General features: G+C 39.5%; 1 protein-coding gene across 4 annotated transcripts in view; it reads left to right on the top strand.

Annotated features, from left to right (window-relative positions):
* Positions 1-26,995, top strand: part of robo1 (roundabout, axon guidance receptor, homolog 1 (Drosophila)) — a 280,040-nt gene that overhangs the window by 125,490 nt on the left and 127,555 nt on the right. For all 4 annotated transcript variants that reach the window (XM_024277075.2, XM_024277073.2, XM_024277076.2 and 1 more), the window contains one exon: positions 7,054-7,380. In XM_024277075.2, coding sequence (XP_024132843.1) covers positions 7,054-7,380 — 327 coding nt within the window. The remainder of the gene's footprint in view (positions 1-7,053; positions 7,381-26,995) is intronic.

Raw genomic sequence — 26,995 nt, 5'->3', positions numbered from 1 at the left:
CCCTTCGTCTCTCCATCACTCTGCCAAGATAGATACTATGGAAAGAGTTGTTACAAACAAAGGCACATTCATTTTTAAGTCAGGGAATTAACTGGACCTGAACTGATTACCTTAGCTAGCTAATTGTCTATAGTCGCTTCCAATGCTTTACAGCTTTTTTCCATCTTTATGTCTTTTGTGAATGCTGGCAATGAAAAGTAATTGGTATTAAAAATTTACTTTAGGCTTGTATCTGGAAGGGGTACAGTCTGCGTTGAAGGAATGACCCTGTCTGTGACAGAACTCATCATGTCTGGCTTTACTGTGTTCTCAAGCAGCTGAGAGTGAAGAATGTTGGAGCGTCTTCTTTTTCTCTGGTTTCAGTCTATTGATTGCTCACTCCAAGACAGGATACCACTTTAGCACAAGAGCTGGAGATTTTCAGTTTGATGGCTTTTCCAGCAGTTAACATCTTTTGGGTGGTCTTTTCCTATTACTATAATCCTAGGTTTTAACTGGTCCATCAATGGTGCATCTGCTTGCGTGAGTCCATCTCAGGTGGTTTACATTGTCTTCGTTGTATCTCTGGTCCGTACACCCCCCCCCCTGGCTTTCGGAGGCGTGGTTTGTGATAACATCCTCGTGTCCAGTAATTTGTCTCGCTCTCTTAGCTTATCCAAAACTTAAGTAAGCATAACCCATGTCCTCTCTTTCTCCACTGAGTCCTTGCTATATGCATGCTTTATGTCATAAATTATGTTATGTTTTTGTCGTCCATGAAGAAAATGGATGCTGGTATTAACATACATTATCAAGTGCGCACAACAAAATTTTATAAAGTTTGATCCTGAAAGTACAACGGAAGGTTTAGTTTAGAAACACGGACCTGTTTCTCGTTTTTCTGGCCTTGCTTTAACATTGACGCGTCAACCTACTGGAAATAGAATTTCTGTGTAAAGCTTCTATTGTGGAGGGATGGATGCAGACAAGACAGAGGTGTGGAAAACATTAAAATTGATTAATGAACGTTCTATTTTTTTGTGTGTCAACGCAACACAGATGCATTGCAGTTGAATCAGTATACACCAGCCTTTAATGTTTTCTAGTTACTATGCAGCAGTTTTTGAACACAAATTGTTCAATCCTTGATCTTTGAAAAAAAAAAGGGTATGGGAGGAAACAAACTTATATAATCTTACTCCGGCTCTACCTTACCATTTCCTTAACATGAATTATCGTTTTCCGGTTCATAACTTCTGATCAGATATATTTACCTTACTAACACATATACAGGTAATTCAAAATCATTGTATTTCAATAAATTCACAACTATGTAAGTAACCATAACACTATTTCAGACTTTATCACAACATATGCAGTTCAAGACTGTGCAATGATCAAGATTCAGAAAACATCAATAACATAAACACAGATCGTTTTTCATTAGAAAAAATATTAATATGAAAAACAATTATAAAATAATAATATATTTTTATTCCATTAGAAAAATAACTAATACAAATCGCTATGAATTGCAAAATACTTCAACTTGTATTATATGATAAGTAGCTGTTGGTCTTGATCCATAGTTTTTTTTATTATTTAATAGATTGAGGAAGCATGTTCATCATGTTAAATATATTCACAACAGGAGCACAGACTCATGTTGAAGCGCCAAAATCAAGTTTAGCCTGAAGACATGTTATGAGTCGATAAAAAGCGAGTAGCCTGTCCAAAGTATGCTGAAGGATCCAGCTGACATTGGTATCTTGGAAACCACAACAGATCTCATCACCATACTGTTTTCATCAAACACTGGAGGGGTTCATAGTCTGGGTTTGAGAGTGAACAAATGCCCAGAGGCCCTCATGAATCCAAGCATGCACGCAGTGCAAGGATCACTGTCTGGGTCTGGACCTTTGCATTGGCTCTATGGACGGATCTGAGGCTATTCGGTTCAGCTTATGCCACACTGCTGTAAGGCTTTATTTATTACTGAGATTGCTTCTCGAGGTGGAAAAAGTTTCAGAGAATTGTTTTTTTTTTTTTTTTAATTACCACCACAGCGAGCAAAGACTCCCTTAAGCGTAGTTTAGCTTTGTGAATGTGTGAGTGTGTGTATAAGGGCAAATGAGATAAAAGAAACAGAGCGCTGTAGCAGGCGAGAGGGGTTGAGGGAGAAGGAGAATCTCGCCTCAGGCACCAATCGATCAGATCCTCGCAGTAGAAGTCCCAGCTTCCCTTTGGTGAGGCTGTGTATTGCATTAGCTCATCTCACATTCTCTGTCTGAAAGCGGAGAGGCGGGGAGGTGGGGGATAGAAAGTAGGAGAGCGTGTTTGAAAGCAGCAGAGAGGAAGGAAGGGCACCACTTTGAAAAAAAGGGAAGGGGAAGGTTAGATAACTCAAATAAAGTGAGGAAGACACAGTGAACAGCTTGGCTCAGATAAAGTGTGTGCACTCCTGTTGGATTTCTCAGATTTGGCCTTCTTGGAGTGCAGAAGGGAAGTGGTCCACCTGTCATTTTTTAGAAGCTTGCATTTGAAGAGAAGTGCTTTGGCCTGTTCTTGTCTCGGACAAAATAATCCCAGGTTTGTTGCCCCTGATGAGGGGCAATGGAGCTGAAGCAACAGAGGTCATTCATAGTGTCTGTAAGGATTGGTAAAAAATACATAATTTATGCAAATGATAAATGATTCAAAACATACACAATTCCAATTAGACTCATGAATGAGCTGCCTAATATTTATTTATCATCTTATTCTTTGTTACCAGGTACCCATCTGTAGATTTATCATTCAGGGTCCATGTAATTATCCTCTGTAAACAGTTTCTGATCAAACACAGTTCACTGCAGAGTTCTCCTCGCAATGGACCACATCTAAATACTTAATGAGTCTTCTATAAAACCCCAAACTTCAGACCGTTTTGAAATTACAGAGGAGCTCTCTAAATCAGGAAGGGAACGGGCTCAGCAGATCGCAGCAGTGCTCTTCAAAGTCCTCTTTAATAAAACATATTAACTTTTCTGGTGAAGGGCGGCGGTAGGGTGCAGCTCCGTGGATGGTAATAGGCCGGTACAGTGTCAGCTCAGCTCTGCCTGACCAAAGGGCTGAGCCTTGTTAGCACAAGGTCTGTAGGTTCAAAATGCTGTGATGAGAGCCGGCTGCAAATGGAGGTTAATTAGCTCAGTAGAGTTTTAGACAACTCCAATAGCCAGAAGGCAAGGATATGTGTTTTTTATAGAATTTATTCAGCGCCACAGAGTAGACTAATTTATCTCACCCAAGACTTGATGTGTGGCTCCCAAGTTCCCCATCTGTTTCACTCTCTGTCAAAGAAATGCAATATTCCACAAACATCTTTTTCATTACCTAAAACACTCAGAGGGTTTTGTGTGCAGTGTTACATTTTTTTTGTTGTTTGTACCAGCTTGACAGATGCATCACTTTTTGTAAAATTCTGAATGCTTTTCGGTAATATTCAATCATTTGTGAAAATATTTGTTACTTCCCCAGGTATCTTCAGATATAGTCTAAGAAGACAAAACAGTGTATAGAATTTACACATTGCATGTTTTTCTGTAGTTCTTTAGTGCAGGAGTGTCAAACTCAATCACACAAGGGGCCAAAATCCAAAACACACCTTAGGTCTCTAAAACTACATTTTTAAAACTTTAAAAACATAACTCTTTTACATAATTATGAACTAGATATATAGCATTACTTTGATAATGCCAGTGTAAACGCTGTAAGCTGAATTTGGCCGCTGAAGATGCTGAAATGATAGCTAAAAACGCTGAAGCTGATAGTCAGCTAAAATATTAACTAAATGACAAATTACCTAAAAAAGAAAAAAAAAGTAGGTTAGCCAAAACAGCTATCATGTAGCTGAAAAAAAAAAAACGCTAAACTTCAACATACCCTAAAAAACTGAAAAAAGGCTAAATTAGCCAAAACAGATAGCCTGTAAATATTGGCCTAATTCCAAAACACCCTAAAAAAACGTCAAAAGAAATGCTTGAATTAGTCAAAACAGCTAGCATGTAGCTGAAATATTAGCTAAACTTCAAAACAGTCTAAAAAATCTTAGTTAATGCCAAATTGGTCCAAAAAGCTAGCAGAATGCCAACTTTTAAAACTTGAAAACCATAGCTTTTTAACATAATTATAAATAATAAAAATGTAAGAATATTATTTTAGAATAAACCAACCTAAACCTTAAATAACTTTTAATATTTTACAGTCAATAAAAATATACTTGTCAAAAATTATCTCGCGGGCCGGATCCGGTCCCCGAGCCTTGACTTTGACACATGCGCTCTAGTGTCTCATTTCAACTGAGCGGTCCAGACCGGACTGAACTTTTGAGCATTTTCATTACAAAATTGACCCATTAAGCAGGACCAACTGGTACCATTTCTAGTACCCCGTTGGTTGTAGGTCCATAGAAAAATGGAATGGACCTGTGAGGGCGGAGCTACTGTCATGACACAATGTTACCTATTGATTGGTGGAAAGGTTTTACGACCAGCGCTTTTCCCGACTCAAGATCCAAACCGAAAGTTTTGTCCTCTTTTCAACTGCATTTTTCTGCCAGAGCAGATCATGTTGAAAAATGACTTTTGAGGCCTTGAGTTGCCCATCCCTGCTGTAGGTGATTCAAATGTGTCCAGCTTGAATACACCCATAGAACTATTCAAATGAAACCTATTTTAAATTTCATTGCAAGATACCAAGTAAAATCTGGAAACACCATTGAGTCTGTCCACAGTCAGCAATGTAAAGGGCTCATTTTTATCATATTATTACACCACACTCTTTGCATTGTGTTTCTCTACAAAGTAATGATAAAAATGGCCTACTTTAAGATTTTTCAATACATCTTGAATTTCTTAGCCCACCATTTGATGGAACAGCTGATTCCAGTGAGCCGATGTCCAGGGTCTCACTGTCAAATAAATATTTTTTTTCTCCGTTCTAACACCTCCAGCTTCTCATTACTGTACACGAAGCTTAAGAGACTCGTGATGTCCTTCATTGAGCTGCTGAATTAATTATATTTCATTGACCACACAAGACATTTGCGCTGAAGTGATTAATCTCTTCACAGAGCTGTCACTTATTATGCTGACAGTGCTTGAAATAAGTGGTGACCAGTAAAAGATGCCATCTCAGCACCAGTTTTCAGGAGAAAGTGGGGGATGGGCCGATGGCACACAAAATGAGGCAGTGTGGCAAGTTCACGGGATACCGGGTTAATTAATTGCGGGCCTGTGCCTCCAATTAGACTTGGCTGTCTTTAATTGGTGCTGAATGGGCTCCAAAGGCCTATACTGGGCAATATGGTGAGGAAATATGTCGGGAAGAGATCCTCTGTCCCACCCTTCAGGAATTACCACAGGAAACTAATTTGCATGTAAAGCAGGAGGCTTGATAGCCACAGCTGACTGGTCAGGGAGAGAAGGATTGTAATGACCAGAGATAGCACTGAGGTGTTAAACCCTTTGGCACTGTTGCTGACACTGCTTTGACTGCTTCAGTGGGGTAATCTCTGCTCTCGCTGTTGCTTTGTCAAAATGCTGTGAGGTGGAGCTATATCTTATCTTTTCATCTCTTAATTTCCTTTTGCCTTCAAGGTGTGTCAGTCTTGTTTACAGTTGCCTTCCTCCTATAATTTTTTGCCGTTTGATCTGAGAAATGACAGTCACACACTGCTTCATTGTTAAGGATTGCTGAAGTAGCTCTTCGGATTTTAATTAATGGGTACCTTTGTTCTGTGATTGGTTAGTTTTTCTTGTCACTATTTGCATCAGCTATTCTCTTCTTTTAGCTCAAATGTTATATTTCACCACCTCAAAATTGGATCAGTATATAAATGAAATGAGGATGGTTTAATAGATTTAAAAAGCACAATGTTGTAAAAACAATGTATGATTATCATCGATCCACACAGTACTGCTATACAATTTCAAAATAATTCCTTAAGTACAGTCAAGACAAGGGCTGTAACAAACACTTACTTTGGTTGTCAACTAATCTATTGATTTTTTTCTTCATTGTTTTGTAAAAATCAATTTGTCAGTTTTTCTTAAGTCTCTATTCCTGCTTTCATTCAGTTACATCAGTTTCTGCAGTGTAGCAGAAAGGATGAGGAATATGTTAGGTGTAAATTAGGTCATTATAACTTCGTAGAAATACTTCAAGCATGATGCCAATGTGTTACCTGCAGCTTCTTTACACCACAGTGAGCATGTCACCTAATGAAGTGACTTATACTTTAATGACTAATAGTTGGGAGCGCTTAAACATAATGATTTTTGCATTGTTATTTAGCACCTCATAAACTCTTTGAAGGAGGCATGGGACACATTGACGTGTGCAACTGAAGGGCAGATACACAGGAAACAAAACGGATCATTGGTTCGATTACAGTCTTTGATTTCTTGAATAGAATTTGTAGGACAAGCTTATATAATATATAATGCTTACAGGAAAAATTTAATGTTGACATTTTTTATGGGCATTTTTAATTGTAACAATATGGACACCTTCTTTTGTAACCCTTGTGCTATCCGAGGCATGCTTACGTTAAAAGTGGGATTATCTGGACCCCACCAGACAGCGCACTGATCTTAGGATGCAAGTGAAGAAAGATGTATTTCCAATACAAAAAATATGAATGAAATACATCTATAGTCTTTGCTGGTTAGGTTCTGGGTCGATTCTGTCCTGTATACCAGTGTGATACAGTCGGACCATAGAGGAATAAACCCCGGAGCTTTAATTTTGATGGTGGTTAAGGGCATTGGTCCAGGTGGAGAATGGGGTGGAGGACGGACGGCAAAACCATCTAGAATGTAAAGGGATAAAAACATTCAAGAATTTAAAAGCAAAATATGATTCTGATTCTGACTATGATCAATTTAGATTTTGGTTCAGTGTGAAGCTTTAACTGATGAGTGTTGTGTAGATTAATCGACACAAGAACCCAGCATGCCCAGAAGTAACTAAGACCTTCCTTATTGAATTTGTACCAAAGCTTCCCTAACATTCCCTTTTCAAATTTCTTTTCAGGATCTCGTCTGCGCCAAGAAGACACCCCACCCAGGATTGTAGAGCACCCATCAGACCTGATCGTTTCCAAAGGGGAGCCTGCCACTCTCAACTGTAAAGCAGAAGGACGTCCGACCCCAACAGTGGAGTGGTATAAGGATGGAGAACGGGTGGAAACGGATAGGGACAATCCCCGCTCTCAGCGCATGCTGCTTCCAAGTGGCTCCCTCTTCTTCCTGCGCATTGTCCATGGACGACGAAGCAAACCCGATGAAGGCTCCTATGTTTGCGTTGCTCGCAACTATCTGGGTGAAGCAGTGAGCCACAACGCCTCGCTGGAAGTAGCCAGTAAGTGCAGCATGCCTTTGTACTTCTTCGTTGTTCTGCTGTCAGAGTGAATGGAGAGTTTGGGGTTAGATGTAGCTGAATAGCAGGCTCCAGTTACGTCCAGTGCTCCTGCTCTCAATGTGTTCATTGAGTTGGATAATCTCTCAGGAGTTGGTCAGGGTATGTTTGGCCCAGTGGTCTCTGCAGGCCTGTGGAGCTTTGGGGGAGAAGTGGTCTGATCATTCCAGGGTGAATGCTTTTCCAAAGGGCCCTTGGTAGGTGGTCAGGGGGCAACAATGGGTAAAGCCCTTTCTGCTTTAAAACTGGTACAGCTTTTTGTCACATGGTTAGATTTAAGATTTTATGCAGAAAAAAGGGCCACTTAGTTGTCTTCAAAAGTAGAGGTAACACTTTTGTGCAGTACCCTGCACACTGGCAGACTTACTTAGATCAGAGTGGATAAACACACTTGTGGGTATCAGCTAAACGTAAAAATCAACTGTGGAAAGGTGGTACACTGATGAAGAATTAAATAGGATTCTCAAACCCTTTAGCTATTTTTCTAAGTTGGGTCCTTCGTTGACACATTTGTTCCCATGATTCTTAAGAGGCAGCTTTCATTGGTAGGGTCAGCTTTGCAGATATTTTATCTCTTCGCTCTCTCGACTGGCTGAGAGTGAGGTTTGAGGACGACGGCTCAGATATCAGCTGCTCCTCAAGCATGGCCAGAGGCTGTCACCAACTCCAGCACTGTAATCTAATCAAGATGGGAAAAGAAAGAGTGGAACGTGTGTGTGCTTGAATGTGTACAGGTGTGAATGTCTGTGAAGTGTGTGGCCTTGTTGGACTGGCCACTTGCTGTCAGCTTTTGACAGTCTGTAATACAAGATATAAGACCAGAATCAGTGCAGTTAGATTTTAACTTAGCTTGATAAACTATATTGCAAAAAAAACACCTTTATTGCCCACTGTGCTAGTAATTCCTAGTCATGATTAGCAGCATGAAAATGGCAACTTTACATACATATAAACACAAGCTTGGCTGATTTAAAAGGTTTCCATACATCCTAACTCAAAACTTAGCCTTCCTCTTAAATGGAATATAAGAAATGTTTATTTTATGGTTGGGTCTCTTCTCTGGAAACATGAGTTGAATTGGCTTACATTCAAGTTTGGTCTGTTTTTTTCTGTACAAGGTTCAAAAAGACCAATAATGACAAGCCACCATGCTCCAGCACACTCTCTCCGTCCATTTTAGCTGGTGTCTTTTACTCCCCTCTCTGCAGCTCATGCTTAACTACATATAATTATGTTGTCTGAACAACTGGGAGAGAACCCAACCCGTGAAAAACGGCAGAAAAAAAACCCCAAAATCTTGACTTTTCTTTTCAGCCTACATAAAATATCAGTGCAAATAAATTAAATGTCATACACCTGACTCATGAAGTAATAAACCATCTTGGATTTATTTATGGTTTTTAAAAAAACGTGTCATGCTGATACCGTCAGGAGTTGAACATAACGGAGACTCAGTTAAGGATTTTCATTTGCCAGTAAAACTCCAAAGAAGGAAGTCATGCTTTTCATTGTGTTTACTTTACTCTGCTGTCCCTCTCCAATGAATTCACTTAAAAAGCTAAAAGCACAACTTCTCAGAGATGTTATTGTTAAGGCCTGGCTTTTACTGTTTCATTTACTCAATGGTGATTGTTCATATAATCCAAGTTTCAACAAGTCCTGCTTTGCCAGAGTAGGAGAGCTAACTCAGTTTGTTTGGTTTATCATTAACCAGATGTACAGTATAACCGGCTATCTCTCTATCTCAGCCTCTTAACCCAAAGCCTGGACTAATGCATTTACCTTGAGTGCTGTTTGCCTTATGTATTCAGAGAAGCTTAAGACTGGACAACAGACTCTTTTCAACACGTTATTGTTTGTTTCTTATTAATATGTCAAATAATACATAAACTCTGTACCGCTAACATGTAGCGGTATCGGAGTGTATTTTTTTACGTGTTACTAACAAAGTTGAGAGTTAGTGTAGTCAAAGTAATTTTTGTTTTAGCTTATTACTCTCTTTTTTACGTGTTGCAAACAAGGTTGGGTGTTACTGTAAAATACGCTAATGCGGCTAATGTGTAGCTCTGTTGGACTGTTTTTTTTTGGGTTGCTAACAAGATTGAAAATTAGCATAGTCAGACTATTGATCGTTTTAGCGGTATCAGTCTTTTATTTTTTTAGATGTTGCAAACAAGGCTGGAAGTTATTGTAAAATACCCTAATGTGGCTAAGGTGGCAGGTTGTGAGTTAGTGTTGTCATGGTAACGTTTGCCTTAGCCATATCAATCTGTTTCTTGACATGCTGCAAACAAAGCTGGGAGTTACAGATGTTGTGAATTTGCTAACACTTCTAATGTGGCTAACATGTAGCAGGTCAGAAGCATATTTGGTGAACGTGGCTGAATCCGAATTCTTCCCTTATCCCTACAGCTTCTCCCTACCCTCACAACTGTAGGGGCATTTGAAGGAGTAGGGTTGTCCGAAATAGTTTTTTTAAAGGCTAACCCAAATGAAAGCAGAGCCCTCCATCGCGAGGGTGTTCCACGTTGTGTTGTGCCGTGGAGGAGAAGTGTTTTTCTTGTTACATATGTCCGAGCGCTAGCAGCTCTGCGCTAACATAGCTTACTGGTGACTATTGATGACATCATCAAGTTAGAGTAACGTAAATTTGAAGACACTATTGTTCCATGTCTCTCTGTTTGGAGGGCTACACACAGAGGTAGGGAAAGTCGTAGGGATAGGGAGAAGTCGTAGGGGTAGGGAGAAGTCGTAGGGGTAGGGAGAAGTCGTAGGGGTAGGGAGAAGTCGTAGGGATAGGGAGAAGTCGTAGGGGTAAGGAGAAGTCGTAGGGGTAGTTAGAAGTCGTAGGGATAGGGAGAAGTCGTAGGGGTAGGGAGAAGTCGTAGGGGTAGGGAGAAGTCGTAGGGGTAGGGAGAAGTCGTGGGGATAGGGAGAAGTCGTGGGGGTGGGGAGAAGTCGTAGGGGTAGGGAGAAGTTGTAGGGGTAGGGAGAAGAAATCTGACTCAGGCTTTGACTGCCCAAGTTTTCATTCAGAACAGCTTCCTATGTATTAATGGCAAACTTTAGACAAATGCACTAAAACATACACTTGAAGTAAGTTACATGTAATTAAAAAAGTTTTTAAACTTTGATTGAAAGGTAGCATTTTTTGACAGTTGCGTCTTTGTTGAAATCTAATTATAGGTTCTGAGAAAGACATAAAAAATACATTTAGCTTTTAATTTCTTAGTGTGTGTTTGTACACACAAAAAAGATAATTTTAGAGAAAGTTGTGAGCTGTTTTTTCCTTCTAAATTACTAACAGCTACATATGCACTGTAAGAACTGTGCTTTATGTTTTATGCCTAAAGTTATGTCACAGAAGATTCCTTAGGTCGGTTGTCTGTGTAAGGCCACTTCTATGAATAGCTTGTTTCCCTTTAGTTGTGGAGATAGTAACCTGAGGTAATGGATGGCACACTGCTCCACTTGAGCAGCAGATAACCTCAGGGCCTGCTGTCTAGTGGCCTGGCGGAGTGCTCCTTACCGACCGCACGGGCTTGGCTGCATTTCCTTGCATTCACACACAGAAGCCTCCCTCCAGAGGCAGAGTTTACATTTTGCAGCCGCTAACAGCAGAAGCAAGAGGATGTTTACTTGAATTTCAATCCACTGCATTTAGCTTCAGCCAGCCAAGTTTATCTCAGAATCTCATTGATCTCCGATGCTGCTGTAAAATCTCTGTCACCACATACAAGCAGCTGGCTTTGCGGACTCTCTGGTTAGCGAGGGAAAGGTCACGGCGTCAGGATTGTTGAAGGCGGAGGGGTTCATCCTAACAGATTTCGAGTCATCTGCTGCGTAGGGGACTGTTGGCTTGCCTTTGAAAGTCTGAGGAGAGCAGCATTACCTCCTGCTGTTGAGAAGGTCTGTCAGCTTTGTTTACAGCATGATCAGGGTCGTTTCGTTGTAATTCCTCTGCTAAAACTGTCCAAAATTAAAAGCCACCTCTTGATATGCAACACTTGGAGAACAAACTCTTTGAAAATGGCAGAAAAGTTATTCATTTGCATATGTCTTTCAATAAACTGTGATGCTATGTACACACTGGGCATTTGATGCACATTCAAGAATGAACTACACGAGTATTCTTGAGCGCACTTCTAGCATATGGTGTTCACACTGGACTGTCTCTACCGATACTAGTGTATGTACTCACAGTTGGAAAAGGCTTGGTGTAAAACATATAGTAAATCTTGCTTATTCATTTCTCAGTCATGATCAATTTAACGGCTGGTCCTTCTGTGTTTTGAAAAAAACGCTAACCGTTCATCACTACCAAATCCAACTCCCTAATTGGTCAAAGTTCATCTGGTTTGACTTTAAGCACACGTTCAGTGGCTGCAGGTTTTGTATGTAGGACCAAAAAATTGAAACGTGTAGTGATGAGAGAACGGAACGTGGAAGCCCGAGATGCGCAAATATACATGCTTACACCGACTTTATCTGAAGTGGCTGCTTGAACGTGCATTTCTGAGCCCAGCATAAATGTAGCATTACACAATCAGTATTCTCAATTATATCCTCTTTGCAAGTTAAAACTTTTATTTCTATATTTAGCAAAAAACATCCGTACATTTTCAAGCCAATATTTAAAAGTTCTGGAAATGAATTTGAGCATGGGGTGCAGAACAAACGAGATGCAGAGAGTGGTAAAAAGAACTCCAGTCTGTGAAACCCCAGCAGAAGTGGCAGTGAGCGAGCTGGCAGGCTGCCAGTTCAAAGAGGCAGAGTGTGTTACAGCTCGGTGGCAGTTATTTGTCTCTGGGAAGTTCGCAGCAAATTGGGGCAGGCGACACAGCCAGGGTCCGCTTCATGAGTCAACATGCAGGCATGGGCTCCGTGGGCTCCCCCGCCACAAACTCCTTTGCAGCCCCCGCTCCAGCCTGTTTCTTGTTGGAACGGAGTCCTCTCCCGTAACGCTGAAACCTGGTGGTGGGTATGGGGCTTTGAATAGCATCTCATATTGGCGTGAAATGTTTTTCAGGGGAGGCCGACGGTAAAACAGGTTGTTGTGTAATAAGTCAAGACAGTGTGTTGAATTTTTGTGTTTATTTTTAGAGTGAAATGCAGGGTGTGTGTTGATTTTAACAGCATTTTATTACTCAAAAGGAGGGCGGGGGGTGGGTGATTTTTTATTGTCTATTATATGTGGAAAACTTCTTATTGGCTGTGGTGCACAAGTAGACCGGGTAACCTCTGACCTTACCCACCCTTGTGTCCAATTGTCCTTGGGAAAGACACAGATTGAACCCTACACTGTTCCTGGTAGTGATAGGTTGGCGCCAGTGTTAAGCTGCAGTATATGAATATGTGTGTGAATGGTAGGCCGAATCCCTCCCCTACAGCTTCTCCCTGCTCCTACATTTAGCTCTCCAAATAGAGAGATATGGAAAAATAGTGTCTTCGGATTGGGACGGCACAAACACTCGATAACGTTATCAATAGATGCCGCCGGTCATCTACGTTGGTGGGGAGATGCCAGTGCTCGGAAAATACATAACATGAGTTTCATAACTAAATGGTAAATGGTGTATACTTGAATAGCGCTTTTCAACCTTCCTCGAAGGCCCAAAATGCTTTACACTCACAGACCTATTCACACACTGGTGGTGGCTCTGTTGCCGAACACTGGCGCCAACCTTCCATCAGAAGGTTGGTTTTGGGTTTCAGTGCCTTGCCCAAGGACATTTTAACACATGGGCAGGCAAGGTGAGAATCGAACTCACAATCTTCTGATCAGGAGTAGACCGCCCAACCACTGCACCACCGCTGTCCAACGGCCATCAAATAGGTTGTGCCACAACAAAAAGTCATTACCCAGATTCAAATGTAAACTTCTGTGCTTCTCCTCTGTGGCACAGCGTGATGCAGCTCGCCCTAGGGGTACAGAACTCAAAGTCCCTCCATTCTACCCTAAAAAACTCTTTTGGACACCCTTTTCCCTTCAACTGCCCCTTTAAGTGGAGGGGGAGGGAGAAGCCAGAGGGGTAGGGGAGGAATTTGGATAACATTTTGGGCATTTAAAGAAATTCATAGAAGAAATTACCAATTAGTCCAATATTTACCAATTAATCACTTCATGCTTCATACAACAAAAATGTACTTTTTGGTTTAACCTAAAAAAAAATGTTCATATTGATTAGCTAATAAAATAAAACTAGACCGAATTAGAAAAAAAAATGAGATGGTTTTGATTTAATACATTTCATGGTCAACTTGTGTTGACCTAATATATCCCAATACTCCACATTTCATCTGACAGATTAACTCTACCATTTTTTTCCCACTTTGCATCGGCAGTGGGCTGGAGTCAATGGAAAAAGATGTTCATGACTCCTTTAGTCATTTGTCAAGCATCAGATTGAGTTTCAGAAAGAGATTTTGTTTTATAAACATGCAAGCCAAATATCGCTCACACCCAGCCCTCCCTACTAAAACTAATATTACTGGCTGGTTGATGGGCCAAGAGCTGAAAGTGCTTACCATGGGAAAGTGAAGCCTTTGCAGCAGATAAGAGCCAGAGCAGAGAAGAGAAGAGAAGCGGGGCAGCTTTTTAGCTGAGTTTTTAAGGGGCTTTGTGCAGTTTTACAGCAAACACTGGCATCAGGCCTAAAGACAACATACACCCAGCAGAGTAAGAGGCTGGTTTACACAAGTGAGAGGACTTTGATAGAACAGGCGGGTGAGGCAAGACTTCCTGTGTTTGAGGACTGTGCAAGTATTTGATTCCATCAGTCGGCCGGGACGGGTACATGACTCAGTGGAAAACAGTTAAAAAGACTGAAGGGGCAGCTGTTCAGTATGGGGGGTTTCATGGGGCAGAAAAGACAAATCGGATGAGTCTTCCAAACTTATGGCGAAAACATTGTATTGTATCAAAAGAAATGTTGCCATAAAATGATCAAACCCAGTGCTAGGAATAGCTAATAAAATCCACTGTCAGTAAAGCGAAAAATTAGTTTTTTTACTGTGGTAAATGATTGATCCGTCGTACGATTGAGCAATAGGAAATCTAATGCAGTTCATGTGTTCATCACAGCCGCTTTACTGTGATGTCCTCCTCCCCTCCGTGTATGAGTCATGTAGGAAATAGCTTGTCTCTGTTAATGAGAAAAGGAACGCTAACATGGAGAGTCCACTTTAACCACTTTCCTCTGTTTATATGGAGGTATTTGCTGCACATCTGTTCACATGAAAAGCCATTGCTCAGAGTTCTTGGGACATTTTTGGAGCTCTTTCTTGAGTCTGGTCGCCTCTTCACAATCTTTTTTCTTTTTTTTAAGTCTTTGCTCATTCCTCTCCCGGTAATCCCTGCCTTTGGCTACAGGGCAGAACAGGAGCTCGAGTAGGAACGGTGCTGTCCTAAGACAGTGAAGTATGATATTAACATTATGAAGTGCTAGTCTAGAGCTGATAAGATATTGCATGTGGGCTCTTGAGTCCAGTGGTCTTGCGCAGATACTCAGGGAGAGTACTGATAGCAAAGTGTTTTAACTTTCTTTCCTCTTCAGAACTATCCACATTTTTCTATTATGACTGCATGCTTTCAGTGTTCAGCAAGTGTCTCCTAATAAGTGCTTTTTAAAATCAAAACATGTACTTGTTTGCTGGAGTTGTGCCTTTAGCGTGTGTAAAATGTGTAAGCTGTGTGTCACGGCTGAATGCATGCTACTCACCCTAATCTCAGCTTCATCTGCAGAGGCCTGGGTATTACTTTAGCTGTGAGGTGTAATCTCCTCTTGGTCTGAGCTCCTCCTGTGGCCAAAAAGGGCAAGCATGTATGTGTGGGTGTTTATGTGCCGCTGAGGTTTGTGGTATCTAGTCATATGACGGGGTGCTCTCTTCTGAGGACATGCACCGGGTATTAAACGTAGTTAAGCCCAAACTTGAAACCTTCTATCGTGCTCCTCGATCCGAGAAGATGGACTTACAGAGGATTAAGGTGCTTGGAGAGGAAAACTTGAAGGATTTTCAGACACTATTTTTCCAAAGTTGGAAAACTGCAGTCAGAAGAGAACGACATTTGGATCGGCTTTAGTTACAACACTTTTTTCACTTGCCAAGTTTTCTAAAACAACATTTGACTTGTTCTCACACACGAGATCCTCTTAACTTACACATTTTATTAGTCTTTTAAAGGATGAAACTTATTCAGTTTCACCAGGTAAAATATATACGTAGTATATTGTCATGTGCAGGTAGAGAGTGTATGTGTGCGGTGAGCGTCAGTCTTTTGAACCAGCACGGAATAGGAATTCATGCTGGAACTGAACCGCTCAGTTATGGTTTAACTCATATGTCGGACTGCGCTCACAGTATTTAGTTTGAAAGCCCTCACAGATTTTGAAACTTTCACTGTGCCGACAGAGAGGCAATGTAGACACGGATCTGAGTGAAGTAGTGAGCTAGACTAAAAGTCCAGAGCTAAGTTAACAAGTGTGGCACAGATTTATTCGCAGCCCATCAAAACGGAAAATTATGGCAAGTTATGAGTGTGGGTAGAAAAATTTCATGGATGGGAAGGATTCACAGAAAACCCGTGACATCTATGTAATATGCAATATTTTTCGTGATCACCATGAATCAGCTGATTCTGATGGGTATAAAAAGTGGTATTGCATATCAACTTTGCACCGATATCCAACACATTACTAACATAAAGTGTTGCCTAAAAACGCAAATCTGCTTTTCTCCACGACAGATTCATCTACGTTGATGGCTGTTATGTTTTAACAATCTCAAACATTTTTCTGCGACTGCAAGAAAGACGAGAGAGGTCAGTTTTTACTGTAAGGAGAACAGATAGAAAGTGTTCAACCCGTCTCCACTCGTCTCTGCCAAAGAGCTTTCTTTTATTCCCTTTTTACATTGGGTTACTCCGGTTTTTACTATCGCTGATGTCAGATTTTCTATCTCCCTGTAGAGGAGGGTTGATGCTGGTTTCTTCAAGTTCCTGCTTTAAATCAGCTTCTCACAGCCTTCTGCTGAGGCTTGGCTCCAGTTTCTTGATACACGACGTCAAGCAAGAAGATTAAAGATAGAGAAGTTAAATTCACTCAGAGAAAATATACAGAATTACACATCAGCCCAGTGCTGCTTTTCTCTGGTCGTAGAGTTACGGTAGTTAAAATAATGTTAACACTGGAGCTAAAGTTCCAGTATAAAATGGTAAAGTGTGGTAAAACGTATGGCCTCAAGTTGCTAATGTAATGACAATGTTAGCCTTCTAGATTTGGCTTCAAGAGTGTGAGAATCCAACAAGCTTCACCCAACAGAGTATCTAGTATATACAGTATGTGCTATAATCAGTGACATGTAGCATTTTCATTGCAAATATGCTTATTTTAAGAAAAGATGTGATGTATCTTCTGCAAAGATCTAGTTTGCAGAAAATCCGACTGTATCTGCAGAAGGCTAAATGCATACATGTACAGAAGTAATACAACTAACACTATTGAACTCTACCTAAAGATAATTGTTGTTCATTTACTTCTTTCAGATCAGGACTGACATTACCCACAGCAAAAGTAAATTGTGGCACAGCTAGCAAACAGTATTATATGGTAATTGGGAAATGTACAAATTGCTTAGCAAGGGAACCTTTAGTCTTCAGATGTCTCTCCAGCTTCTCTCCACACTTCTTTTTTCTTGAATAGTTATTTTTAAGGCATAGCCCAATATCTAAGCATTTTATACACTGTATAAAAGGAAGCAGCTAAGGCAAATGGGTATATTTTCAAAACCCTTATCAAGGAGAGTAAAGGGAAAAGGGGGAGGGAAAAAAAGCACATCTGTTAGCAGAGCTCCAGCATGTTGCTGAGGCTGCATCATGACAGGCAGCAAGAGTTGGTGAAGTAAGCAGGAGACCCAAACACTGATAATGATCTGCCCCATGCTATCTAGCTACAAATGAGACAGAGCCCTTTTTGTTGCTGACTGTGGATAACTGCAGCTCTGAATTCAGTCAATTACAAGTGCAAACAAGGAATATGTGATGGCAAACTGCTGTCATATAAATGCCATCGGTTCCTCCAGTATACAAGAAGAAGATCCTTTGGCTGCGGTTGACGGCAAAAATGAATTTTTTTATTTTCATGATGTGGATCTTCTGACTTTTTTCCATTTAGGTCAAATATACTTATCCTAATTGCTAATTTAGTAATGTAACAATTTGATTTTTACAATAATTTGTAGCTCTCTATATGATATAGTTGTATACTTGAGTTTGGTTTATTGTGAACGATCCGATTCACCAACCTAAAATCCATCTAAAACTTCAACCAGTGACACTAAATACCTGAATAGTACAGGTGAAGTTTTCCAGATTCCTTGTCTTTCTTGCAACAGATCGATCTGGTTGGATAAATTGATTCATCGTGGTTTTACTTAGACCTGCACAATACATCGCAAATTTATTGTCATGGCAATATCTGTATTGAAAAAGACGGCTTAAATTGCAATAAATAGTTACCTTAAATGTTTATTTGCACACGCAGAAACAATCTTATGATGTATTTAAAAAATGAAATTGAGCCTTTTTCATGTTTGACCAATCAGATGGACCTTTTTCTATACTCGCCTCCTATGAAAAGTAGACGTGGGTCATTTGGAGTACCGTATAATTTAAGTTCTGTTGAATTTATGTCGATAAAACTGATGCAGTGAAATGAAAATGATACATTGGTTGCTTTGCGACACGTTCATGTATCACAATTCATGTCGTCAATCAATATTGATCACCAATATTGTTCATTGCAAGTTTTTTTAATATTTTTACTTTTTTAGAAGTGGTGTAAAGTACTTGAGTAAATGGTCTTTATTACTTTATTTATGCACTTTTTTGGCTAGTTTTTGCTTGTACTGAGTATCAAAAATATAAGGAACTTTTACTCTCTACTCAACTACATTTTTGGTTGAATAGATGTACTCTTTACTCCACTTTATTTGAATGGACACCTACCAGTACTCACACTACCTTGTGATTGTGCGCAGACACATTTCTTGGTGTTCTTTGAACCTACATTCAGTACAAGCAAAATACTTTTAAAATTGGATACTTTTACTCAAGTATTATTAGAATTGGTGATTTGCAACTTTTTTTATAGTAAGGAATCAGTACTTTTACTCAAGTATCAACTCTGCATAGAAGATAAAATACATGAAAAGTAAAAAAGAATAAGCAGCTGGTTCTGTTTTGGGATTAAACATCTGAGAATGTTTGCCGTACAATGGTACAGCTGGATGAAGAACATCCTCTATGTAGACTCTGTAAACATATACAACAGTCTAATTAGGATCATAAGGAGAAGAGGCGCTTGACTAAGCAGTGAAAAGAATAGAAACACCCTCACCTCCTCTTTGTGCCTGTGTGACCTTTCTAAGCAGGGTGTGGCGCAGGCACAAAGGGGTCTCCGTGTAATCATATACTGGCAAAGAGTTGGACAAAAGGCAGACGGGGGGACGGCATGTGTAAAAAGGAGAAAAGTTGAGAGCGCCCATTCAAAATGTACACAGAAGTCAGTGTTACTGTGGGTAAATTTGAAATAGCTGACATCTGACTCAGTGAGGCCTGGTATTGGATGTCTATAGAGCTGTTGTCAGGCTTGGGGGTGACATTTCTATTCTGTTTCGGATCGCCCCCACCCCCACTGCCTTCATGGTATCAGATTCAAAACTGTCAGTAATTCTTTGGCTCTCTTTCGGTGATCTGTTCTCATCTGACGGCTTTGCATAGAAAGCTTTAGCAAGCCCTTCTTTGGGGCGCATTAAGGATTGACAGTCGCTCATTCCACTTTTAAACACTTGTTTAGCTTTTTTTTTTTTTATTTGCTCCAGTCGGCTTCTAATACAGCTTCTCTATTTAAGTCTCACAATCAATTTGACTTTCGCTCAAAGGATCTTGTGAATAAGCACAATCTGGCAGCAGACATTCTTCGGACCTAGCCTTGCGTCCAGTCGCGATTTTCCCTGCAAATGGGATTAGCTAATAGTGCCAACTCTGCAGGTGAAATCTTAAGTTAATTTACCCCTCTCTTTGGAGCTATAATAGCTTATTGATTGCCTGACAGAAATGCAAGAAGCAACATGGAAGGGCATAGAGAGAGGAGAGAATAAGTTAATCATCCTGGTGTGTGCTGCCAAGGTTTAATCGTATTACTCAAGGTTTACCACTGCCATTCACTTCCACCTCTCCAAGAAGTGGAGGGACTGCTCCAAGACAGACAAAACGTCTTACTTTTGTGAAACTCTCTGGTTACCTTTTTGGTTGATCTTTTTTGCCTCAAACCTACAGTAATTGAGGATTCAGGTTCATGCTTAGAGTCCCATTCCGATCATCTTTGTGGAAAATGTTCCTAATGGTCTTTTAATTATGATTATTCCAAAATAAAATGGTTTCTAGGACATAGGTAGTGCTGTAATGTGATTATGTTTTTTCAATTATGACCTATAATTAATTAACTAATTGATTTATTTTAATTTAGCCTCATAATTGCTGTGAAAAACCTCATTTTTATGTATTTTTTTTTTTAATTTGTGACATTGTGGTAAAAAAAAAAAAAAAAGATGAAAATACAATTTAAAAGTGGCTTCATTAAGTTTTCCTATTCCAACCTTTACGTTTATACCTCCAACGGTTATTATTTTCAACCTCAAACAATTACATTAAATAAATAAATAAAACATCAGGCCTAAAGTTCCTTAATCAAAAAAAGTAGGAATGCTTTTCTGAACAATCAAAAAACATTTACCACAAACCTCTTATTAATGCCACCATACAATACAATATATTGACTTTCTTTATTCCACAGTTTACCACCCGATGGGATCAGCCCTGTCATTAATGTATGCTAATCAACACCTCATTAGGCTTTATCCCTTACATCAGGGTGTCCAAATCCAGGCCTCGAAGGCCGGCCTCCTGCTGGTCTTACAGCCCCTCGCGCCCCCAACCTAACATGACCAGTGCAACAAAAATGGCGAGCAATATTGGAGCTATCCAGTCGTGCAGTTTTTAGCCAGATGCCAGGAAAACAGAGACGGACATCAATTTAGTGGTCTAAGTGGATGCATCAGAATGGAGTGGCCTGCCGATTGTAGCTCCTGCCACTTCTTCAAGCTGCATTTTTTTGTCTGCTCCTGATTTACATTGATTTGAATAAAGAAACACTCAGAAATTGAATTTGAATCCACATTTTCTTCATATTTGTCCTCCATCATGAGGAAAAATGCTCCAAGAACATGTTAAAAACACAATTTTATTCAGAGTGGGTCTTTAACAGTTGGATTACTTTAACCATAATGACCTCTGATGACCTCCATCTGTCAGCCCGAATGAAAAATAAAAAAAGTCTCACCTGCACTTTTTAAATCCAGGTTTTCGGTAGATTGTTCATTTCTCATGCTGATCTTTTTTTTTTTTTGAAAATTGCTGTCTTATTTCCACTTCTTCCTTGCCCACACTATCACTTTGGCTGGTTGGCTAGAAGGAGAACACGTTGCCTTTATTTGAGTCTCTTTCAAAGCCAGAACAGTTCAAAGGAATAGGTCCTTATTTTAGCATCCAAGCTGCCATTAATTTGGCATTTTATCGGTACCAGAGTTGCCTGTTTACTTTAACATCAGCTTCACTGGTTCGGTCTGATTATACTTTTGTTTAGTCCCCAAAAATCTGCCTCTCATCGTGTTTACTCTCAGGGCTTTGCCTGGGTATCACATTAGTTTGTGTTTACACAGAGAGCAGCAAAATTGGATCTAACTGTGCTTGGAATTTGCCCATTCTCCAGCCTGGCTTCTATCAATCTGTCTGCGCCAAAAGGCCGAACTTAACTAAAGCAAAGCGTGGACACGGGAGGAGAGAGATGAAGGAGGGAGATTCTGTAAACATAAAGACAGAGCGATGTTGACTTTGCAACCTATCAGAAACACAGGCCGTCATTGACCCGATGGCCAAATTCCTGACCGGCAAGAAAAGGGAAACATCTGGCCCAAAAAAAAAAAAAAAAATCTGCCAACTTAATGTTGTCCGATTCCATCTTATAGAATTGAAATGACTGTGCTTAAAACAACAAAGGCCTTGATGGGATTCAAAATGACTGAGCAGAGTCTGCCGCTTTGAGATCAAACATGGAGAAAGAGCGATGTGAAGCAACAACAAAGACGGGGATAAACTGTCAAAGAGAAAACTGTGGACAAGCTGTCGTTAAGCGCAGGATGAGAGAGGCGAGGGAGGAGGCTCCAGTTGGACAGACAGTCTCCCTTAGCTTGTGAGGGGAAGATAAGGAGACAGGTGGTGTTCTGTTCTCTCTAAGATCTCCGACAGCTGGCAACTCTCTTGCTATAAGCGTGCTACAAAAGAATGCATGTGTGTGTGTCCATGGGAGGACACGAGTGCATGTTTGTGCGGCATGTTTAAGAGCAAGCTCTATTGGTAATTGTTTGAGCGATTTCAAGCAAAAGTTCAGCATTTTTGATAAAAACTATCTACTAAAAGATGACATTTGGTTATCTTTTAGGGATTATTTTATCAAATTAAATCAAGTTTGTACCAATTTTGTGTACATTGCTTTTGTCTCGTGTGTGTGGAAGAGTGTTGGAGCTCTTTTCAAACATCTAAAAGACCTAGACCTTTGCATTTAAGCTAAAACCTCTGGGTTGAAACATCCATGTCTGGGTTAGTTTGAATGCCGAGTTTTTAAAGACTAGAAGAAATTCCTGTGGCATAACCGAATGTCTGCATTTTTGGCTTCAAAGTGAATAATTAGCCTGGCAAAAATAAGGTTAAAATATTTAGAAAATTTATGAATTATATACAAAAGAGGATTAGCTCTGTAATCCCCAATCTAAAGGTCATTAGAAAGGTTCCATTGAAAGTGCATTACAGGAATTTTGCAGAGTGAAATATAAAATGACTTCATCAAAATACTTCACTTTTTCAAAACTGATGTTGAAACAGTTTTCCTTGAAAAAACAGATTTTTTTTTTCTAAGAAAATTTTTTTCTACCAGTGAAATATCTGAAGTAAATTTTTAGACTCACTGCAATGGAAATCATGTTTTTAATGTTTTTATCCTGTTCTTGTGGCATTTTTCTCGTGACGGAGGACATATATGAAGAAAATTAGGCTTAAAATTGCATTTCTGAAGTTTTTTTTTATTTAAATCATGGTGAATCAGGAGCAAATACAAGAAATGCAGTTGGAAAAAGCTTGTAGTTGCTACAGTTGACAGCCACACGCTCCCTGCTCTGCTCCATTCTGATGCATCCACTTGCAGATAAATAGATTCACGTCTTTCTTCGTTTTCCTCGTCTTATTTGAATAAATGCTCAGAAACACAATTTAAATCATGAATTCTTTTATATATGTCCTCTATCATACGAAAATGCTACAAGAACGTGTTTTAAACACCAAAAACACAATTTTCATTGGACTTGGTTTTTAAAAATTAGTGTTGATTTTAATAATGAGAATAAAATCAAATTCTGATCCTTGATCAGGTTGCACAGGGTTCCCACAGGGGTCTTAAAAAGTCTTGAATTTTGATATTGAAGCCTTAAAATGGATGCTGCTTGAAATTTCTCCATTTCACATTTCTTGTCAAAAAAATGTGTTTTTCACCCATAATTCTTTCTGTCAAACGATTTAAATAAAGTGCAGCAGAGCCATTTGTTATGCATCGATGCTGCCCATATCATGTATAAAATTCATTCAAAAAAAAGAAAAAGAAGTGCGCCAAAATATTGCTTTAGAGACAACAAGGCAAGAAGCTACACTTTTGATCATGTGGAGACAAATAGATCCATGTACGCCTTTGTTTTCCTCGTTAGTGCTGGCGTCTGGTTCAGAACCAGATACCAAATATTATGTTGGGGTTGTAAGCTAGCAAGAAAAGGATCATGGTAACCGAGGGCTAGCTTACTCTGCACCAACAGTCCGGCCCACAACTCCGAGAGGAATTTCTAACGAATTACTACTGCTCTGCAGAAACTGTGACCGGATCTGAAATTTTCCCCAACCCTTAAGACTTATCCCTACCCCTATATTTAGCCCTCCAAATGGAGAGTTTTGTAAAAATTATGTCTTCAAATTCCGACGTCTCTCCCACTTAATGACATCATCAATAGTCACTTGTTTGCTAAGTTAGCAAGTAGCTGCTAGCGCTCATAAATACACCAAAACATCAGTCTTATAACTTTAAAAGGTGATGCTAAAATAAAAAGTTATTATTTACATTTAAATATAAACTTCCGCACTTCAGAGAACACCCATTAGGAAAAGCGTTTCACCTACGCGGTACAGCGACATGCGGAACACCCTCACAGCAGAGGGATACAGAGCCCTCCACCGCTTAGGTTTCCTCTTCAAAAACTATTTCAGACACCCCTGCCCCTCCAAATACCCCTACAATTGTTGGGATAAGGGCCGACAAGGGGAAGAATTTGAATTTGGTCTACGTCCTAGAAAGATACTTCTTTTTTTCTAGCCAAAGCAAAGCATAATCATAATTAAAAGACCATTGGGAACATTTTTAAAATAGGTCAAAAGCTGATCAGAAGGAATGTTTCATTACAAATTGTATTTTGTTCATTTAAGTAGGAGGAATTTAAAACTTCACTTGAATTTCAAATTTAGTGATGTCAATTTGCATGATTCCTAAAGCAAGACACTAGAAAACCAAAACGCTCCATGTGATTTAAAGTCTAAAAGCTTATTAATAAATATACAAAGATTATTCTAACTTATTTCTGAGAAAGGTAATCAGATACAGCTGTAGGATCTGAGTAAAACAACCAGCAGCCGAAGTATTCTCCAAATCCACCCGCTGTCAAACGAAAAGGAAGTGCTGGCTGCATAATGGATGTGAGAACAGTAACAAAAAAGTCTTTGAGAATTTTTGAAAAAACAAAGTTTGAATACTGAATTCCTCTGGGAATGGTAATGTGCAGGTTGCAGCACAAATATAGCAACAACTGTTCTATGGCGCACTGAACCATAAAGCCATGAACTTGATTCACGACGAGTGAACACTTTTCCATGAGCAGCATCTGCCAGGATAACAAATGAGCCAAAACTGGAGGGAATAGAAATTCCTCTTTGCTGGCCTGATGCTGCGTTCTGTCCGTGTACTGCGGTCAGAGTTGGGTTCTCTACTTTGTCGGCTTTGGGCTCCGTCCATGTACAGCACTCTGTTTGATCTGGCTGTGCTGTGGCCACTAGACAGAGCTCGTGCCATCTCAGTGGCAGACTGCTTTTGTTTGCAGGAAGGGAAAAACACAAGCGTTCTATATGGTCCAGAGGCGGTTATTTGCTGTTGGCAAACACAGACTATCCTCAGTGGTGAATACTCCGTTGCCACAGTGGCCTGACAGCTGGCTTTCATCCCTGAGATTGCTCACAGTGTATGTTACTCTTAAAAGTAATTCATGCTCTAAAAGGCCATCGCGCAGAAGAAAAATTCCCCTCCAGCGCTTCTTTTGGCAACCCGAATGAGAATCTATTTCATCAACCACTATTGATTGATGTCAACTGTTTTAAGTGCTCTCTTTTTTCTGGGTTTTGCCAGGATTTTCTTTGAAGTTACAGCAATTCTTCACAGCTTTCCCACCTTGAACAGAGCAGTTGGCTGGCACCTGATCCATTGATATTTCACGCCTCAGAGGTCACCCTGAGCTCAATGCTTTTGGACTTTTCCATATGCAAAACTTAACGACCGGATTGTAAGATGAAAGGATTTTCATCACTGGGGCCTTCTGTATGCACATTTACCTCTTTTTCACGTATGTTATGCCGCTATTGCAGTCTCAGCTATGGACTCACTGCAAAAAAAGGTAGCCTAAAAATAGGAAGAAAATGACTTGAAGGTAGTAAAATGATCTGTCCATGCAGCAAGTCAACGAGAAATCTCATTATAAGATATCAAAATCTAGAAACAAGGAGTACAAACACTCAAAAAAGGGGAAAAAAATGCTTTAAAAGCTCACTGTTAGATAGAATTACTTGAAGTCCCGCTCTGATCATCTTATGTTTTTTCAAAATGTTCCCAGTCGTCTATTTATTATAATTATGCCATTTTTAGCCTAAATCTAAATTCTTCCATTGTTTTCTAGGACATAGTTTTTGTAGAGCAGCAGTAGTTCATTAGCACCCCCACCCTTCCCCTACCACTTGCTAAGAGTTACAAGAAGAAAGCTTGTACATATTTTTCAAATTACGTCTTTTCCGTCTTCTCCTGATTCACAATGACTTGATTCAAGAAATACACAGAAATGCAACTTTTTTTTTTCACATGTCCTCCGCTATTGTAAAAATGCCAGAAGAACATGTTTTATTTTTTTTTATTTATTTAACCATTATTTAACCAGGAAAAAATCCCATTGAGATTATCTCTTTTTCAAGGGAGTCCTGGTCAAAAATACCAAAAACAACATTTTTATTGGAGTTGGTCTTTGAAATTGAATGTTATGTAGCCCAATAATCTTTAATAATAATCTAGTAATTCTCTGTTTAAGCAAATGGTTTATATTGTTTTAGTTTTTATGTACCTAGTTGTAGTTTATTTTAATTTCAATGACAAAAAAAGAAAAAAAAAACTCGTACAATAAGTAGAAATAACTTGATTTAGAACACAATGTAAACAAAATTGGAATAAGATTCCCATCTAAAAGAATCCTCATAAACTAGAACTTAAATCTACATTTTAATTTCCAATGTAAAGACAATAAACATCTGTCTAACTTTATTGAAATTTAAAATAAAAGCCTTAAAATTGAACCAAAAATTGCAATTTTTGAAAAAAAATTATATCAAGTCTTGCTATAGTCAAGAGAACGGAGCCAAAACGTTTTGACTCATTTCAGTGACAATTTCATTATGTCTAGATTGGATTGGTAAAATGATGCTAACATAATAGCTAATGAAAGCTAACACACTAAACAAACGTTTGTTTCATATCCCATCACAGGACAGAGTTATCTTGATTCAAGCACTCAAACACTGTTGTCTAACTTCCAAGTCCACTGGAAAGTTGTCCAAGCCAGTAGATTTTTAACAACCAAAGGCAATGCTGCTACAAGCTAAGCTAAAGCTTACACGATAATGGCCGAGTCTTACAAAATCAAAAATGGGTGGGGCTTTTATCGTGGAGCTCCAGAGCATGATGACATGAAACTTCTGGGGACGTGGGACTTACACCAGTTGACCAATCACAAAATTCAACTGTAATACCTCGTTTCCACCTGTAGGGGGCAGCACACAAGTGGTTTTAGACTATTATTTCAGGAATTTAACGAGTTAATTTTAAATTGTCACAGACCAACAGACGGCACTTTTAAAGCCCCATTTATAGAGGTCAACAACCCCCAAAAAATTGATTTAGTTTGGTTACCCTTTAATTTTTTTCTAATTTAATTCAACTTCATTATATTTTTATTTTTTATTGCTGTCATTTATGAAAGATTCCTTATATTTTGTCAATATTGATATTGACTCAAAAATTAGAGCTTGGGACGACCCCCC

This window comes from Oryzias melastigma, linkage group LG13 (genome assembly GCF_002922805.2).
Source record: "Oryzias melastigma strain HK-1 linkage group LG13, ASM292280v2, whole genome shotgun sequence".
Lineage (NCBI taxonomy): Eukaryota > Metazoa > Chordata > Actinopteri > Beloniformes > Adrianichthyidae > Oryzias > Oryzias melastigma.
The sequence above is the reverse complement of the archived record's forward strand: the minus strand, read 5'-3'. Positions and strand labels throughout refer to the sequence as shown.